The sequence below is a fragment of the Manis pentadactyla genome, chromosome 1 (genome assembly GCF_030020395.1).
Source record: "Manis pentadactyla isolate mManPen7 chromosome 1, mManPen7.hap1, whole genome shotgun sequence".
NCBI lineage: Eukaryota > Metazoa > Chordata > Mammalia > Pholidota > Manidae > Manis > Manis pentadactyla.
Window position 1 is genome coordinate 195,963,241 of NC_080019.1, and position 18,511 is coordinate 195,981,751.

Sequence of the window (18,511 nt, forward strand, 5' to 3'; positions counted from 1 at the left end):
CCTGCTCTGTGGGCGTCTGCTAGTACACTAGAGACAGACTGCTCCTGGGCCACTCCTGGGCCGGCAGGTTGGGAAGAAAATTACGGCTCAAAATAAAGAGGATACAGAAAAGAACAAAATATGCCTGTGACTGGGCTGAGCATGGACACAGAGGGGAAACGGTACTAAGAAGCCCCAGAAAAGAAAGATGCTCAGATGAGGGCTCAGGGGCTCCAACCCTCCAGGTTCCCACATTGGTCTTGCCCAGCTCCTGGCACCTCCCCTGCACCCCCAGCTTTATGCAGGAGTTTAATGAGCTTAGCTACCTGTTCTGGGTCCAGGAAGCGCATCCCCAGGGACCTGCCCCAACAAGGAAGACGGTTGCTTCCGGGCCCTCAAGAGGGACACACGCAGCCCTGAGGGGTGTATAAGCCCAACCACCCTGGGCACCTCACTCACACACACTCACACACACACCCTCCTCCAGCCCACCGCCCAGCATGGCTGCCTCCACCCTGTCCATATGCTCCAGTGACCTGAGCTACAGCCGCCGGGTCTGCCTGCCTGGGTCCTGGGGCTCCTGCACCGGCCCCTCCTGGCAGGGGGACAACTGCCCCGAGAGCTGCTGCAAGCCCCCTGCTGTGTCCCCAGCTGCTGCCAGTCCAGCTGCTGCATCCCGGCCCCCTGCCTGACCCTCGTCTGCACCCCTGTGAGCTGCGGGTGCAGCCCCTGCCAGTCAGCCTGCACCAGCTCGTGCACACCCTCCTGCTGCCAGCTGTCTAGCTGCCGGCCCTCCTGCTGCACCTCCTCCCCATGCCAGCAGGCCTGCTGTATGCCCGTGTGCTGTAAGCCCATCTGCTATGAGGCCTCCCTCTGCCCAGCCTCCTCATGCTGCCAGCAATCTAGCTGCCAGCCCTCCTGCTGCACCTCCTCCCTGTGCCAGCAGGCCTGCTGCATGCCTATCTGCTATAAGCCCGTGTGCTGTGTGCCCATTTGCTGTAAGCCCGTCCGCTGCACGCCTGTGTGCTGTGTGCCCGTCTGCTGTAGGGCTGCCCCCTGCCCAGCGACCCCGTGCTGCCAGCCCACCCCCTGCCCCCCATCCCGCTGCAGACCCTCCTCCTGCGTGTCCCTGCTCTGCCGCCCCCTGTGCAGGAGTCCCACCTGCTGCTGACCCACTCATCACCACCCCCACCAGGCTGGCACTCTGGGCACCCCCGTGTCTCCTCACAGCCCAGCACAAGCTTTGATTTTGGGATTTAACTCCAGCACAAGCTCTGAAACACCTCTCCGCATATGCACTGACCTTGGACCCCAACAACCAGGGCTTAGCAGTCTGCAGCCTCCTCAGAGGGTCCTGAGTCTGCCCTCCACTAGGATTGTGGGGGGCCCCAGGTTGTCTCTGATAGCCATGGCCCAGGCCTCCCCATGGCCTCACAGGGGCCTCTGCCCTGTCTCTGCCCCCAGAAAGTGTTGGCCTCCTTCCCCATATGCCAGCCTTGAGCTGAGTGAATAAACTTGTCAGCCTCACCTCTAGGGTCCTCTCTCCTGGCTTGCTTTTATGGCTCACCTGGATGATAAGCCCACCTTGGGTGCATCTGCAGTAGTGTGGAGTTCTGAGACCACCTGGGGGCCCCCAACCCAGATCCTGCATCTGTCCCTCCAAGCATCCCTGGGCAGCTGTGCTGCATGTCCATTCAGAGGGCCAGCAGCCCCTTGGCGAGAGGGCCCTGTTCACTCCAGCCCTTGATCTCCCTGGTCAGTCTGGGGACACTGAGGGTAGGGTCCAAGTTGTCCTCCAAGCCAGGAGGCAGGCTGGGCCACAGCATTCCTGGGGCACAGCTAGAGTGGAGCATCTCTGCGTCATCCAGCTTCCTGAGCCCCCCTCTGTCCCAGCCTGTTGGTCTACCTGCCCAGGCCCAGGATCCTTCCCACAGCCCCAGGTCCAGCCTGGCGTGGCAGAGGTCAAGGGGAAGAGGCCAGAGGGTTAGGTGACCTCAAGGGCTCCACTCTATGTCAGAGCCCAGGCTTGCCACCCTTGGGGTATTCCCTCAGGCCAGTGTGAAAGCCACACCTTCCTGGAGCCACCAGGGCCACTGCCTGCCTCTTGATCCTCCCCTGCTATTGACCTGCCGCCTCCTCCCTCCCAGGAGACCCGTGAAATGCAGTAAGGGTTCCAAAGACAGGCAGGTCAAGAGGGAATGGCCCCCCTGAGAGAAGGTCTGAGATTACCTGACACTCAGGAGGTCCCCCCGGAGAACCTGACCCAGACCCCCTGGGTGGGGCTGGCTTTTCCAGGGCTGCCCATACCCAAAAAAGGGGGATCTTAGGGAACCTGTCCACGGAAAGTAGCTTTTCCCTTTGACTGGAATGGGGTGGTGTAAATGGGAGCAGACAGTCCTTGCTCCCGCATCCTGGGGCCGAGAAGGCAGGTGGGAGTCTGGAGATCCTGCCCCTCCCTCCGGGGACCCTACTGTGGAAAAGAGGGTGTGGAGAGTGAGAGACAAACTCCCCCCAGCTGCCAGAGCCGGGAGGGACTCTGCCCACCGCCCCTCCTCTGGACCCCACCTGCCCACCAGTAAACCAAGGGGCCCCAACCGCCTGTGTACCTTGACCCGTCTGGCTGGCTGGCGAAACCCATAGGCCCTTTCTCAGAAGCATGTATTCAACTGTGTAAAACAATACTCCAGATTTCAAGGGGAGACAATTGTGCAGACACAATTACCAAAATATTTTTCAAACAAATGCGTGGCAAGATGTGGGCTCTTCATTGATGAAGAGCTGCCGGGGGTCTCCTGCCAATAGACAGGACTCTGAGGGGACACAGGGTGTGGCGGCTGCCTTGGTGACAGTCCGGAGTGTCGCCAGCAGCAGAAGTCACAGCCCCTGCCGGAATTTCATCGCCCAGCCCGCATGGGGCCCAGCTGCCTTGGGGAAGCACACACCAGTGTTGGTGACAGGCCGCTTGCTGCTGACCTCCCCGTATCAGGGAACAGAACTGGGTTCAGGCCGGGCAGCTTTATGGGGAGACCTTTGCCAAGCGCACCCCTCCCCTGGGGCCCCAGGCGTGTTCAACACGCAGGGTGCAGCGTCCCTCCCGTTAGGTCGTCCCCCAGGCAATGAAATTCCGACTGGGCTGTGACTTTGGGCAGCAGTCATTGTCTTCAACCCGGCCACAGCTCCCCAGTGGGGGATGTGGAGGTGCTGTGCCCCACTGCTGGGCACACTTGGGACTGTCGCCAAGGCAGCGACGGCATCCCCCCGCACCTGGGTAGCCACGTGGAGCCTGGCGACAGGAGGGGCTGAGCAGGTGCCCCCGCGGCTTCGCAGCCTTTCTGTCCCACCGCAGTGTGCCAACTGGGCCTCAGCGGAAACCGCAGGGGCTACACGTGGCCAAGGAAATGAAGTCCTCACCTGGGTGGCCAGCCTTGGGGCTCACGCGTACACGTGCATGCAAGCACAGACGACCCCCTCACCTTCCCTGCTGATGCAAGGCGAGGGGGCGTGGACAGGGTGCCCGAGGCCACCCCCGTGCCCACCGGCCCCAGGCTTCACCTGCTCGCACACCAGGAGCCCCCTGGGAGGCAAGGTGGGCCTTTCTCCTTCTCTCCAGCCTCCCCGCGGGCTGGGTGCCCCTGAAGCCGCCCGAGATGCTCCTCAAATCGGACTCTCCATGGCAAAGCTGCGCGGGCCGGCGGCCGGAGCCCCGACCTGGAGCTGGGATGAGACACCAGCTGTTCGCGGCTGGGGTCACCACCCCCGCGCCGGGCCCTGCAGGGACCAGGTCGGACGGGAAGGTGCCCACTCGCACGGCCCAAACCCCCATCCACCTTCTGAGCCGAGCTTGGACGCGCCTGCGGAGTGAGGAGGGGGACCCTGGGGCCCCCAGTCCCCTCCCGTCAGGCGGACACCCCTTCCAGCAGAGACGCAGGCTTAGGACAGCCAAGAACCAGGTACCCTCTCGGCTCTGAGACTCAGGATGGAGAGAGAAATGGGCGCCCTCCCAGCCAGTACCCCCCTGAACGTATTCTTCTGGGAGGGTGGGGTTGATGAGGGAGAGCAGGGGAGGGAGAGGGGGGAGGGGCTGGGTGGGGGAGGGGGAGAGGGGAGGGGCTGGGGGGGAAGGGGCTGGGGCAGGGGGGGATGGAGGGGAGAGGGGGTAGGAGGGGCGGTGTGGTGGGGCATACCCGAAGGCTGCTGGGGTCCGACTGAGGAGGCGCTCGGCCCAGGGCCGGGTACCAAGTCCAGGCCGGAAGCGTGCCTTGGGGACCTGCTGGTTCCACTGAGGCAAAAGGTACTTGAATGCCTGATTCACTCCTGAAGATCCAAACCGCAGGCCCTGCCTTCGGGGTATGAAGGGTATTAGAAAGATGAGTGTACTGGAGGTACCCGAGGGAGGAAAGCGAGGACACATGCAAGTGGAACAAAGACGGCACCAAATAGCTCTGTGCCATATTAAGGAAGGAACGTACAGCTCTTCCTGGATTCCAGTCCCGTGAGGTGCCGACAAACCCTAGATGCAGACCCCCTCCACCCGGAAGGAGGGGACCTCTGGCTGTCCATCACCCAACCCTGAGCCAATAAAAATTCCCCACATACCCCTGGCACGGCCCACTTCCCTCACCCTTCCCTGTGCTTATAAAAACTCCCCGCCTGTCTGGTTGGGTGTGACTTCTCAGGCATGTGTCTGTGCAGACAGGTGAACCTCGCCTGGAATTGCACTCAAATAAACTGCCTGGCCTTTTGTTGCCTCTCGTCGCCTGCTCATTTCGGTTAGAATTTATCTTACAATGAGTATCTTTTGTTTCCTAATTTCTATGTGGACAAAAACTGTGCCCTGGCCTAGTGGCTAGGAATTTTTTAAAAGACAAACTGTCCCGGGTGACGGTGCCAAGGCCCCCCGGTGGCACAGGCAGCCACCTGGCCTGGGGCGCGGCCCCTTCCATGCGTGGGAATAAGGGGCGGCCCCTCTGATTTGGAGGTGGGGGCCTCCTCCGGAGGGTGGTTCGCTGAGCCTGTCCTGAGGCAGGGCTTGGGGTGGTGCTTCATGTAATGGCAGACAAGCCCCTTAGCCGAGCCTCAGCACTGCATGTTTGGGGACAGGGGCTTCCCAGCTTCCGACCACTCCCCAGCCTCGTGATATGGCCGACCAGCTGAGGTGATTTTTCGGCCCTCCCGACCTCCCTGACTTAGGAGGGGTCACCTGGGGCTGTGGCGCTCAGAGGAGGCCTGGGGCTCCTGCCCCAGCACCGAGGGGCCTGTGCACTGCCCACTTGTGCTGGGCGGACAAAAAACAGCTGGCTGGAAATAGAAGCCAAGGGGCTTTTTCACTGGAAAGGCTAAAAGGGACTAAAAGGACGGGCCAGGAAGCGCCCTGCCCAGGGCCAGGATTCCCCAGAACCCATGGGGAAGCACCCATCTTCCTGCAGAGCCCCTGTTAAACAAGTCCAAAGGGCAGAGGTGGTGGAAGAATGCCTGGGCGCAGTCAGCAGGGGTGGGGGGAGGACTTCCTGCCCCCCAACTGCAAAGGAGGCCTGATGCTGGGGAGAGTCAGGGGACTCCCTGTGGCCTCCACACCCCAGCCAGCTTTGAGCCATGATCTGTTCTGGTCATTTCCTGTTCAGGTCCTCTAGCTCCAGGGTTGCAGCACACCCAAGGCCTGACCACCCCACTCACTCCTGCCCCAGCCCAGGGTCCCACCACCTCCCAGAAGGTTTCCTCCCGAGGACCTTGCACCCCGGGGAGGCCTCAGGCTGCGCAGCCAGCTCCAGGGCAGGGACCCTGCTGCCTGAGCTCCCAGCCCAGCACAGCGCCTTCCTTCCTGGATACTGAGCCTACGAAGGAGGGAGTGAAGTGAGTGGGGAATGGAGGGTGCCATGTAGATGACTGCTGACCCCCGCTGGGCCCCGAATCCTGGGTGAGGAGCCCGCCTCTGACTGTCCCAGGGACACCACATGGAGATGCAGTGGAAGGCGAGGCACTGTTACTGGAGTCTGGCAGCAGGTGAGTGCAGATCCCTCACCACATGCTTCCCTCTAGGCCCCCAACCCACCCCTTCTCTCTGCCCAACCCCCTGGAGCCCACCAGATGTCCCCACTGTGGTTCCCACGGCCCCTCCCGTTGGCCTCATGCCACGGGGGCTGTCTGCCAGCACCTGTACACCCAGCCCCAGCTGATTGCTCCTATTTGAGGGCACACGTCTAGAACCACCACACCAAGGCATCCCCCCGTGGGACACCCCAGCCACTGTCCTGACACCACACACGTCTTGCAGCCCAGAATGGGGGCTGCTTCTAGGAGCTGGAGGGACCTCAGCTCCCTATTTCAACCTTCTTGTCTCACGTCAGCTGGCTGGCTCAGGGGGGCAGCTGAGGGGTCCAAGGATCAGAAGACTCGGGCTGGCTCCTGGAGTCAGGGAAGCCAACAGCTCATAAAAGGCATCTTGCTCCAGAATCCACCTGCCACCCTCATACAGGGGCACACACCTGCACACTGCAGGCACATTGGCCTGAGAGGCCAGCCGCTCTGCTGTGGAGCCCCGTCCACCCGACCTCCACCCTGAGGCTGGTCCAGCAGCCACGTGCCCCTGGGCGCCTTGTTCATGCTGACCACCTGCTGGTGTGATCTCTGGCCTGGCTGAAGCCCTGAGATCACTGATCCTCAGACACACCTGTGCTAAAGGGCCAGCCCCACCCCTCAGCGTAGGGTCCACACCACCCACCGGGTGGACGGTTCATCTCAGCTTTCCCATCAACAAAACTGGCCATACCCCCTAGCTGTAAAGGTGTGCAGGCTTTGGGAGCCACCTGACCCAGGGCCATGGGAGCTTTGCTCATCAGCATGCTAATTAATTGGTGATCTGCTCATCGGAATGCTAGTTAATTGGTGATCTGCTCATCAGAATGCTAGTTAATTGGTGAGCCGCTCATTGGTATGCTAATTAATTGGCAAGCCACTCAGCATATGCTGATCAGTCAGTGAGCTGCTCACCAGGTGGTGGACTGACCACCAGTCTGCATGCCTGCAGGGTCCCAACCGTTCCCCAGTGAGCCCCCCACACGCCATGCCCACTGCCGCCGTCCAGGACACAGTCCCCACTGTCCAGTCCTTCCAAAAGCCAGGCAGAAGTAGCTTGCTTCATGTCCAGACAAAGCCCTGCCCAATCCCACAGCTCTTCTGGACTGTCCTTCCCCATGGCCTCCTCAACACTGAACTTGAAGCCGTACAGACACAACGTCCTATAGATCCATTGTCCCTACACACACACAGTTCTGCCATCTTCTGGCCCACTCTGGCCACCCCACCACTGCCCACGCTGAGCTGAGCCTTCCTAGGGGCAGGTGTCAGGGTTCCATTTCCCCCCATACTGCCTCAGTGGGTTGGGGTCCCTGAAAATCCCACTCCCTCAGTTCCCCATAGTCCAACAGAGACCTTATTGCAACCTATACTAGGCAGCAAGTGTGGATACCAGGCAGAGGGACGAATAGTCCAGGGACCCCACACAGCACCCTCCAGGGAAAGGGGTGTGGCACCAAGGGGTACAGAAGCCCCAAGCCCTCAGGGGCCCTGGAAAGGGCCTCGGCCACAAGTCACCACTCCAGGCTGGTGTCTGGTCAGATGCTGGGGCAGCCGGGTCCCTGTGCTTCACACACACGCATTGCACAGACCCATGAGCAAGGCCCAAAGGAGAGTGAAATCCACCCCCCACCCCACAGCCCTACAGTGCAAAATGAACGGAATCAAAGAGATTTTTTTTCAACTACTTGAAATCCTAACTAGCCATTATGCAAGTTTCTTGGGAGGGTTCCAAATTCAGTTCAATATTATTTACTTGACTTTTATCTTTCCTCCTACTTCACGGTATTTATAACTGGGTCATCTTTTAACTATTTGCAACATACCTTCAGGGAAGAGGGGGCAGGCTTTATAAATAACCTTTATTATTATTATGCAGGTCGATTCTGTTCCCAGCGCTGAAGGGAACATGAACATACATGTCAGTGACTCACTCCCTGCCACGGAGACTGCCCTGTGCCCAGGGCTGTCCTGAGCTCCAGCTGGGTCCCTCTGCAGGCATGGCCCCTGCGTGTTGATCTGCAGGGGAGGGTATGCAGGGGAGGGAGCAGCCTTCATGGCTTGAAGCCAGGAGATTTCACCTAGTGACAGGTTACTTGGCTCAGATTTGTTTGCAATTCATTCAGTCCCAAGGCAGTCACTGCAGGCAGGTGTAGTCACTGAGGGAGCCTGGAGAGCAGGGCTCCAGCCCGCCTCCCCCACCACACACAGCACCCCAGGGCCTGCCCGCCTCCCCCAGGACGAGGCCATGGGGCACCCAGCCATGCGGGGCCACTCTCCAAACTCAGGTCATCACTGGTCACCTTCCGGTCACATCACAGGGACCAAATGCCATCAAAACAAAGAGCTATAATATGAAGGGAACTGCAGATGATTCCAGGGGACCAAGGATGAGTAATTTGCAAATAAAAGTGGAACTTCCCTGCAAATATGGGGGCACCTCCCACTGACACCCATGCCTGACCCAACAGTGAGACCACGGGTCCTCCGCGACCCACTCACCAGCCCATAGCTTGGTGTCCAGCTACCTCGTTTTATTTTCCTTTTACTCTGCTTTTTACTGTTAACGTCTGACAGACAGAATCTCTCTGGAGAAACTCCAGAAAGGTATGGTGATGATGTCATAGTCCTCTAGGGAGCGAGCGCAGCCTTTCTGGGAAGGAGGGGGCAGAATCTCCTCCGCCGCTCGCCCGTGAGCCGGCCTGGGGTCACGGCTCAGGGTGAGGGGTGCTGCCCCTGAGAGGTGTGCTCTTGGCCCCCAGATCAGTGTGTTTACGGGCTGTCCCCACACTTTGCTAATTGCAGACCTAGCGTCCTCTGTCCAACAGGCAGGGGAGGGAATGGCTCATTCCTAAAGCAGGTGTAAGGTCTTTCCCGGAGGCCACGCAGGTAAATACTTGTGAAGGGCCTCAGAAGGCGGCTGGTTGACTAGTTGAAATCGGTCCCCACCCTGTTAGCATCTGAAAGAACCGCATCTCCACTGTGACCCCCTCCTGCGCCCTTTCATCTTCTTACCTGGTCTCTAACGACCCTGTGACCTTGAGTCAGCACCAGAAGGTGGCATTTAATTTGCAGCTATGCCCCTTGAGGCCCCCAGCTCCGTACCCCCTTACCTGTGCAGGGCTCCCATGGCCGGGTGCCAAGGCCTGGGGTCGCTAGGGGCAGGAGCAGGACCCACAGCGTCAGCAGGACAGACATGAGGGGTCCAGGTCACAAGCTCCATCCAGGGGCTCTGCTCTCAGCCTGCGGTGAGTCAGGCGCTCCTCAGACACACCTCAGCCCTTTCACGGGTAGCCTTGGGGCCCCCGGGATGGCCGCATGACCCAAGCCTGCGTCAAGGACAGAGGCACCCGCAGCCGCTCTCCAGGCAGGCGGTGCTGGCAGGTGGGGGCTGCAGCCGCCCGTCTGCCCCTCACTTCCGCGTGGGCTTGGGTCCTGCCTTGCAGGTGACAGGTGATAACATCTCAGCACCGCTCTGATTACTCATTGGCAAGGCGCGTTTTTCCCGAAGACGGAAAGAGATGGTCCAGTGCAGAGCCTAGAGCCAACAGGGCACTCGGAGAACCTGTTTTCCCCGGGCGGCGCCTTCGGGGACTGCGCGCCGGCCACCTGCAGGGAGCCGAGCAGACCGGGCTGGCGCGCCGCCCCAGGGCAGGTCCGCGCTCCGTGGGTGCCTGGGGAAGGCGGCCGGGCTCCCGCAGAGGGCTTTTATCCGGTGCCCGGCCCTCCGAGGGCGTGTGGGTTTGTCGACGGCTGGGTTTCAGGAATTCCCCTCTGGAGGGAAGTCGGCCCTTCAAGGGAAGAGCTAATGAGCAGCCGGGTAAGAGTCGGCAGGGGAGGGGGCACGCGGGGCGCCCGCTCCGTCAGGGCCGGGCCTCCCCAAGCCGCGTGCCGTGCGGTGCTGCCCCTGCCGACAGCTGGGAAGTGTGGCTGCACTTTGTACAGCACCCTGCTGCCTGCCCTCCCAGCAGCATGCTAGGGCGCGGGAGGAGCCCCCTGCGCCCCGGCAGCTTCCCTGGGTCAGGAGGCCCCCCAGAGGCACGTGTTCCCTCGGTGCAGAGCAACAGTGTTGGGCTGTGGACCCCAAGCCCTCCCCCAGCAGCGCCAGCCCCGAGGTCTGGGCAGAGGCTTTCGTGAAGAGCAAGACCTGGGGCTGGGGCTTCCTGCCAGGGGGCAAGGACAATGGGCTCAGAGGGAGGCGGAGAGGGCCGCGGGAGGCAGGGAGGGAGGGGGTCTCTTCACAGCACCGCCCCCACGACTGTAGAGATTCTGTCCGTCTGTCTCCAGACAGGCAGACTTCTCCAACAGATATGAGCAGATGGCCCATGTCCTGTCACATAGTTTTGGCTAAGAGCAGGCTCACGAGGAAACCCGGAGAGGGGCTTGTAGGGCACGCACCCTGCCAGGCGGGCTCAGATGGCCTCCCTCGGCCCCCCACACAGACTGAGTTTATGTCATGGAGGATAAAATGAACGTTCCTGTGGCCAGAATTCTCACCTGGCCCTGCTTGACTAGCTCACTGCACACCTGTGGGCAATGCATGGCTGTTGACTATGTAAAGAGCTCTGCCCACTGCTCTGGGCTTCAAGGCAGCAGAGCTGCAAGGCTGCAGGAGAGCAGAGCAGAGGCTGGAGTGGTGGCAGCGCCGAGGACAGAGGCCCAGAGGACGGTTGTGCAGGATGACTGTGCAGAGAGGCCCAGAGGCAGAGACCGGCTTGCTGGTGCAGACTCGCTCTGAGTGAATGGGATTCTAGTGACTGACCTGCCACCTGGAAATAAAGTTAGGTATAACCCTTTCACCCAAGACCGTTTTACTGTCATTTTCTTTGGTCACATTGAATCCACAGTGAACTTGCCTGGGGCTGAACCCCACTGGCCAGACAGTCATACCCTAAATCCTTCGTTGTCTTCCCACAGTCCTCACAGCATCCTCACCAGGAGCAGATTCCATCTCAGGAAACCACGTTCTTTGCTTCTCCGCAGGAGCAGCTCCTCACCCATTATGTTTTTTTCACAAGATTGCAGCACTTCAAATGTAATGATAAAGTTTGAAATACTGGGTGGGAGAATTACCAAAACATGACACAGAGACACAAAGTGAGCAAAGACTGTTAGGAAAACTGCACCAATAGGCTTGTTCCTATTTTCAATAGGCTGGCTGGATGCCGGGTTGCCACAAACCTTCAGTTTGTAAACACCTGGTCTGTAGGTGCAGTAGAACCAGGTGCGCATGTCAATGGAGCTTCCCTCTCATCTCTCCCAGCTGATGAGCACTCTGGGTAACAGAGGCCCCTGGCTGGGCAGCAGTTCAGCAGGGCAGGTGGCTTCCCACAGACTGGGTGGGTGGTACTGGGCAGGGCCACTCAGGCAGATGACTGTGACTCCTGCCAATCTTGCCCACAGGACCACTGACCTCTGACTCCAGGTCTCTTGCTGACCTTTGACTGGTTGATAAAAATGAAACTGTGTGTCATTTTTTAACAACCAGATCTGAAGAATCTGAACCCTTGCAGGAAATCCTTCTGTTATATTTGATGCAGTAATACTAACAGTCCTCTCAATGACAAGCAAGGGGTCATTAGTGGAAATCTTGTTCATCCTTAAAACTACGGAAATATGTGCCTGAACACAGAAGAAAGCCCAGGATTTCCTTCTCAAGAATGGTCCTGTGTGACCCAGGACAAGCCACTTAAATGCTCCGAATTTTATTTTCCAGCTCTGTAGAATGTGCCAGATAAGGCCTGCATGGTAGGGATATCCTATAAATTACATGATGGATACATAAAATTAAAAAACATTTTCCCAAACACATCCTGAGCACACAGGTTTCCAAGATGCTTGAGGGGACGAGTGAAAAGTGGCAGCAAGAATGGCCGGAATGGAAGGCTGGGTGGCATTGACAGCAAATAAGCCGGGCACAGGTCTCTCCCAGTTCGGCCAAGCTCATGTTGCTGTGGAAGTCACCTTTCCCCATGCCATATGCACTGAATCAGGGAACTGTGTCCCAGAAGCCACTAAGACAAAAGTATGTGTAAGGAGGAGGCATGTCCCGCTGCAGTGTCCGACCAGAACCTGCCCCAACCATCCACAGGCAGGTTTCCAACTCCAGGAAGTGGGCTGGGCAAACCCCCAACCAGCCCTCCTGGCACACGAGCACCAGCTGTCCCAGGTCTGCCAATGCCTCCAAACAAAATGTGGAAAACCTCCCAAGAATTTCCCCAAACACATCCAGTTTAACCCTGGGGCCGACTGCCACGCCCCTTCATCTGTGCAGCCACCACAGGAGGGCTGTTTGCTCTGCAGAGAACTTGGCTGTTCACTGAAGTCCTGCGCAGACACATGGGGCTTTCTCACGCTGTAGCGACACCCCAGGCCTCGCTCGGTGGCCGAGGCATGTCCACTTCTCAGGGGGATGCTCAACATACCCCGACTGGGCAGTGACACCTCCTCCAGGAAGACGAGGGGGAGGGATGGGTAAAGAAGAAATTCCAAGTGGCAACTCCTTGTTGTAAAATAAGATGCTGATGGCTTCCAATCCCCCCATTTGGGTTCTAGTAACTGACCTGCCACATGTGCAGACTGAGCCTCTGTGGCTTTTAATCATTTGAAAACACAGTTCCTCCTGAGTATACCGTGATTCGGTGTTTAATGTCAGCTGTTCTAAGGGTGTTTGAAAAGGTCTCTGTGGGAATAAAGAAAGCACCTGATGGGTGGCAGCGGGTCTACATAGACTTGGAGGTCCTTGGCTGCTTGGACTATGAGCCATAGTCTGCTCCGGGGCCACTGCTCCTGGACCAGGACATGCCGGGCTGGGCTCCCACCTGGCACCCCCCACCCCCCCACAGATTCACCTGAGAGGCACGTGAGGCCGTTGTCTCCGGGGACACAGGCTGCAATCCCACTCTGTAACTGACTGAGGAAGAAAGGTCTCATTGCCACTTTTTCTTATCGCCCAAGGAGCTCTTTGGATGGCAGGCCCTTAACCACTGCAAATATCTTCTCCTTATCACTTCTTTTTTGTTCTTAGTTGGGTTTTTTAAAATACTTTTTGATACTTTTGTCTTTTGCCAGGTATTTTGATTTTTATTTATCCAGCAATATTTTCCTTAAGATTTATGGGTCGTAAAATACAAGTTTCAAATTTCTCCGTTACGCCGAATGTTGCTGTGTAGCTCTGATTCGCCTGCCATGTGATTCTGAGTGTTTGGAATGCAGTGAGTTGAACTCTGTTTCCAGAAAGCTGTTCTGCATGCACCATTTATTAAATACCTTTCTCTCCCCACCCCCTTAAATGTCACATTTGTGATGGATCCGACTCCTGCGCATGCTTGGATCCGCTCCATTAAATCTGTTCAACCAATCTATGTCCTTTGCCAGCATATTATTTTGATAATAGCATTTATAGTAAGTGTTCATACCTATGAAGAATATAGACACTTTTGAACAGTATTTTCAAAAACATATTTGCAATTCTCACATACATACTTTCTCTTCCATATGCACTTGAAAAATTACTGGTTTTCATCTCTAGCACCCAAACCAAAATCAAACAAGCAAAAACATTATAAGAATACATACTGGAATGGCAATAAGTTTACAAATCAATTGCAGGTAATGGGCATTTTTATGATATAACGTCTCCTCACTCAGGAACATGTACATCTCCCGTTTATTCCAGTCTTGAATTAAGTTCTTTTTTTAAAAATACATAGTTTTGATGATAGAAGGCCTCTACTTTATCTATAAAGTTATTCCTGTAAATATCCTATAGATTTATTTATAATTTATCATCATTGTGAAAATAATACCCCCATATCCACTTATAATTGGTTATTGCTATAAAGAAAATTGCTTTGTTTTTGTACAATTATCTTATATCTAGCAACCTAAAATTCACTAAGTGATTTTAGAACCTCTTTTTTTCCTAGATAAACAAACATTGTCTACAAACACAAATAATTTTGGCTCTTATGTTTTAATGTGTGTGCCAATTTGCTTATTTTATGGGTTGAACCCGAGCCTTCAGAACAATTCTGAAAACAGTGACAATGGTGGGCTCCTTATCTGGTTCCTGATTTTAGTGGGAATGGCTGTGGAATTTGGTAGCATTTTTCTTCTCTTTTACTTAGAGTATGAATGGCATTGCATTTCTCAAATGCTTTTGCACACTGGCATGATTCACATGTTTTCTATTTTAATTTGTCAATTAACTACTTACAAATCTCTTTCCTAATGCTGACCTCCCCTACATTCCTGGAGTAAAGCACACAGGGTCATGGTGCACTTTCCCTTTATACACCACTGGATTCGACCCAGCATTCATTCCAAACACTTGCCTTCATATGCACACTCTTTGCTCTCTTCTGAAGCAGCCCCCTCGGACTCTGGCTGACCCTCGGATGCAGAGGCTGGGTGGTCTGGGTCACAGCTGCACCTCTGTGTTGAGTGCGAGGCAGTATTTGTGGGTACAAGCTGCATCTACCCACCAGACTCCCTCCTGAGTGTCTCAAAGGCATTTCCCAATGCTCCCCACTCAGAAAACGGCTCATCAGGGGTGCAGGCCAGAAACCCAGAACTCATCCTCGGCACCTCCCTGACTGATTTCACCCCCAAACACCTCTGCCGCTGGCCCTCACTGCCTTCCTAGTCCAGCCACCCTCATTCCACGCGGTCACTGCCCAACCGTCCCCTGAACCCCTCTGGGCCTCTCTGCAGAACCCAGACCTGGCCAGACAGTCTCCCTTCGGTGGCTTCCAGCTTCCCAGAATAAAGACGACATTCAGGGTGTGGCCTACCAGGCGCCGGGGTTTGGTCCTGTCCAGCAGCCCCCGTAGTCGCACAGTCACGCCCTTCCCTTGGAGCTCTGGCCGCAGGGCTTCTCCTCCCACATCCAGCAGGTGCCTCTCCCAGCAGGGCTGCTCCCAGGCTGGGCCCTTTGCCCCACAGCCTTCTCCCTCCTCCGTCTAATTAACATCTCTGCTGAAGTCCCCTTGCTAGGGGTTCTCAGCACACTCCCTGCACCCCAGCTTCAGGGCAGTTTTGATTACTCCCCCAGGTGACCCTTTGAATGCTGTCTGTCCTTCTCCCCAGACTGGAGGCCCAGGCACCCAGACCATGCCTCTCCGGGCTGAGCTTCGTATCCTGGCACTCAGCATCAGGTAACCAATTAGTGAGCTTACTATCTTGGCCGTGGGGGTGATACTACGGTTATGCTAAGCTTGTAAAATAAATTGGTGTGATTTTCATGCTTTTCCATGGTGTAGACTACTTGGACTATTGTGAGAATTTTCAGCAGATAACCTGGGCCTCATTTGAAACTTTTCCTCCTTGCCACATTTTTAAAAACTTTTCAAGCCTACAGAAAATGACAAAACCTGCTTTGCCTTAATGCAAAGTGCTCATTGGAAATGCTTTGACATTTGCTTCTCTCTTGTGTCTGCAGGTGTTTATGTAAACTATTCCTGTTGAACCACTCAGACACGAATTGTTAACATGACCACTCTAGCTATTTCTGCATGTGTTTCCTACAATAAGGACACACTCCAACATTTCTACAATAAAATGATCGTATCTAAGATAAATACCATTAATCCAGTAAGGTTAGCTTTTCCATGACCATATTTAAATTCCAGCTGGGGACTCTTTCATTGGTAAATGTCTCAATCTTTTCCATTTCTTTATGTTTATTTGTTTATTCTGGTTTTCTATGCCTTCATGTGCGAACATTGTTGACATATATTACTGAGAAATCCCCCACTGCCTCAAATGTGTCCCCCAAATCCACCTGCTGAAGTCCTAACTCTAGTACGTCAGAATGCGATGTTTCTGGAACCAGGGCTGTTACAGATGGAATCAGAGATGAGGGTAAACTGCAGTAGGGGGCCCATAATCCGGTGTGACTGTGTCCCTGTAGAAGAAGAAATGGGGACCCAGACACCCAGGGAGAGGCCGCATGATGGTGGGTCAGAGGTCAGGGTGATGCAGCTACCAGCCAAGGAGCCCCAGGGATGGCTGGCTCACCCCAGAGGGTGGGGAGGCCTGGGGTCATGCCCCTCACAGTCCTGCCAACACTTCGATCCAGGCCGAAACCCACTGCCTTTGTGAAACACTCAGATGGCCTCAGCTCAGGCACCTCTCCTGATGCAACCTGCCGCACCTGCGTGGAACACCTGGCCTCTTTATGTCGCCTGTGTCACCCGCAACGAGGACCCATCCCTGTCCCAGCCCCGGGGGCTGTGTCTTCTGCCAAAACTCACGGAACTGTGGCAGGTGGACCTGTTAGTGTGCATGCGGGGCCAGCCCAGAGCACCCCACACCCCAGAGCATGCAGGTGCCCCCGCACCAAGACCTGGAGGGCCTCCAGAAGGCCTCTCTTTGGGGAGCTGAGGAAAGGTCAGGAGGGTCACGTTTGAGCCAGTCCTCAAATACAAGCACATGCAGAACCCCATTCCCAGGACCCCAGCATCACAGATGAATTTCAGGTCAAAGCCTGACGCCAGTTTATGTCCACCGTTCACTTTTCCTGTTAAACACCGTGGGGGGAGGCACAAGGCACACCAGCAGGGCCCCAAAGGAAGGGCGCCAGGCGCACGGCCCGGATTGGTGCCCGCCCTCGGGGCCCTGCACCGCCTGCTCGGAGCCCACAGGAAGCATCCTGAGACAAAGTACCTTCACCGGGAAACAAATGACCCTGAAATCTGCAAGAGTGGCGGTAACTTTATCCTCACGGCGGGAGTGGTTCACCCCGTGTGTGATGCTGTGAAGGCGTTTCTCGATGAGATGGGCAGTCCGATCAGCAGACTGAGGAAAGCCGGTTATCCTCCCTAGCGTGGCTGGGCCTCACCCCACCCATGGGGGTCTTACTAAGACTGAGGTGCGGACGCCCCCTGGGGCCCGGCCCGCCAGCCGGCCTGCAGACTTCGGCCATTTGGACTGGCGGGCCTCCGCAGCTGTGAGTCGGTTCCTTCAAACGCCCCCAGAGGTATGTGACCCTATAGACACGTACTGCCGCTTCTGTTTCTCTGGAGAGCCCTGACCGCCAGACCTGAAGCTGTTTCAGATTATCTTCCAAGGCACACCTGGGGGTGGGGAGAGGGCGGGAGGGAGGGTGGAGGGGGAGGCAGAGGGACCTTCCTGTAAGCGGAAGACTTGTGCTTTTATTGTTCTTATAAATTGGAGTTCCAGGTAATGTCACTTCGGAGGGAAAAGATTCTCCAAACTCAAAGTCAAGTCCGGAAACCACTGCTGCGGCAGACTTCAGGTGCTCTGTCTGTGTGGCTCCAGATGCTAGGACGGGTTTCAAAGGGCCCTCCAGTCCTTCAGGAGATGACGACCTGCCTCGGGCATTTATGTACTATTTTCCACACGCAGCCGCCCTTTGCTAAAAGCCCAGAAGCTTCTGCAAGACCCTCAGGACGGCCGCACCCACACGCACCCCGCAGGGCCCGGAATCGGTCTCATCAGCGGCTCGCGGAGGGCCCTGCGGGGCCCTTTGGGTCTGGGCTCGCCGGCGTTTGCTCTTCCGGGTCTCACGGTGCAGGACGGGCTGAGGCCAAGTGGGGCCGGGCGTCGGCTCTGGGACCCTGGCCTGCGTCCCCTCCCTGGCTCCCCAAGCCCGTCGTTTTCAGCTCGGCCGGGGCCCAGGCCCCACCACCAGCTGCCGCCCTGCCACACGCAGCCCCTAAATCCCTTACAGACGAGCCCACATGCATCCACCAGGCAGAGCACGGCTCAGCGTCTGCGGGCAGCAGCCCCGGAACGCCCCCGCCCGCCCGGAAGACGCAGAGAGCTAGCGGGAAGCGGCAGGTACCGCGGCACAGGCTGCAGCCGGAGCTGACTGCGCCCCGGCGCGGCCGCTGTCAGAGGCGCTGGGGGACCCCGCGCCGGGCCCCGCAGACTCGGGGGGACAACGAGGGGCCACTCTGGGGCGACTCCCTGCCCGCACTCGCCCCAGAGCAGGGCGGAGGGTGGAGAGGCGTGTGGGCAGCGGCACACACGCGTGGGACCAGGGGCCCTGCGGTGACAGGGCCCAGTCTGCGCCCCGCACCCTGGCCACACTCCACCAGCAGAGCACCAGTAGAGCTGGGCAGGCCTGGCGCCCGCGGAGGAAGGGGCGCGAAGAGCAGGGTCTCACCGGAGCTGCCGTGAGGGACTTGGGGCTGCAGAGAAGCCTCCAGAAGGACCCACCGGGAAAGAAGGAGGGGTGGGACTTAACGGTGGCCACCCACTGGCCACGTGTCCCCAGACTGGCTCCAAATCAGTATTTTCGCCTCTGTGTTGGTGTCCTGTCCTTGTTGTCTTGAGGCATTTTCTAAACCACATTTTCCAAGGACACGGGGTGTGTGGATGCTGTATTGGACACGCCTGTGTTCAATTTAAATGTGTTCTGTGGAAGTCAGCACGCCCGGCTCTGTAATTAGCTACTGCAATTTTTTAGTTCAGTGGAAATAGGGTTTGGGGC

At 57.0% G+C, this 18,511-nt stretch overlaps 2 protein-coding genes across 2 annotated transcripts in view; one reads left to right on the forward strand and one right to left on the reverse strand.

Annotated features, from left to right (window-relative positions):
* The window catches only part of TSPEAR (thrombospondin type laminin G domain and EAR repeats), a 158,629-nt gene extending 148,638 nt beyond the window's left edge, over positions 1 to 9,991 (reverse strand). The window contains exon 1 of the mRNA XM_036912066.2: positions 9,165 to 9,991. Within this exon, the coding sequence (XP_036767961.2) occupies positions 9,165 to 9,249 (85 nt within the window). The 5' untranslated portion in view covers positions 9,250 to 9,991. The remainder of the gene's footprint in view (positions 1 to 9,164) is intronic.
* Positions 469 to 1,150, forward strand: LOC118925771 (keratin-associated protein 10-8). The gene is given in 2 exon segments (XM_057499845.1): positions 469 to 612; positions 615 to 1,150. Coding segments are annotated over 2 exon segments (669 nt in total). The 5' UTR covers positions 469 to 479.
* Positions 9,992 to 18,511: the final 8,520 nt, after the last annotated feature.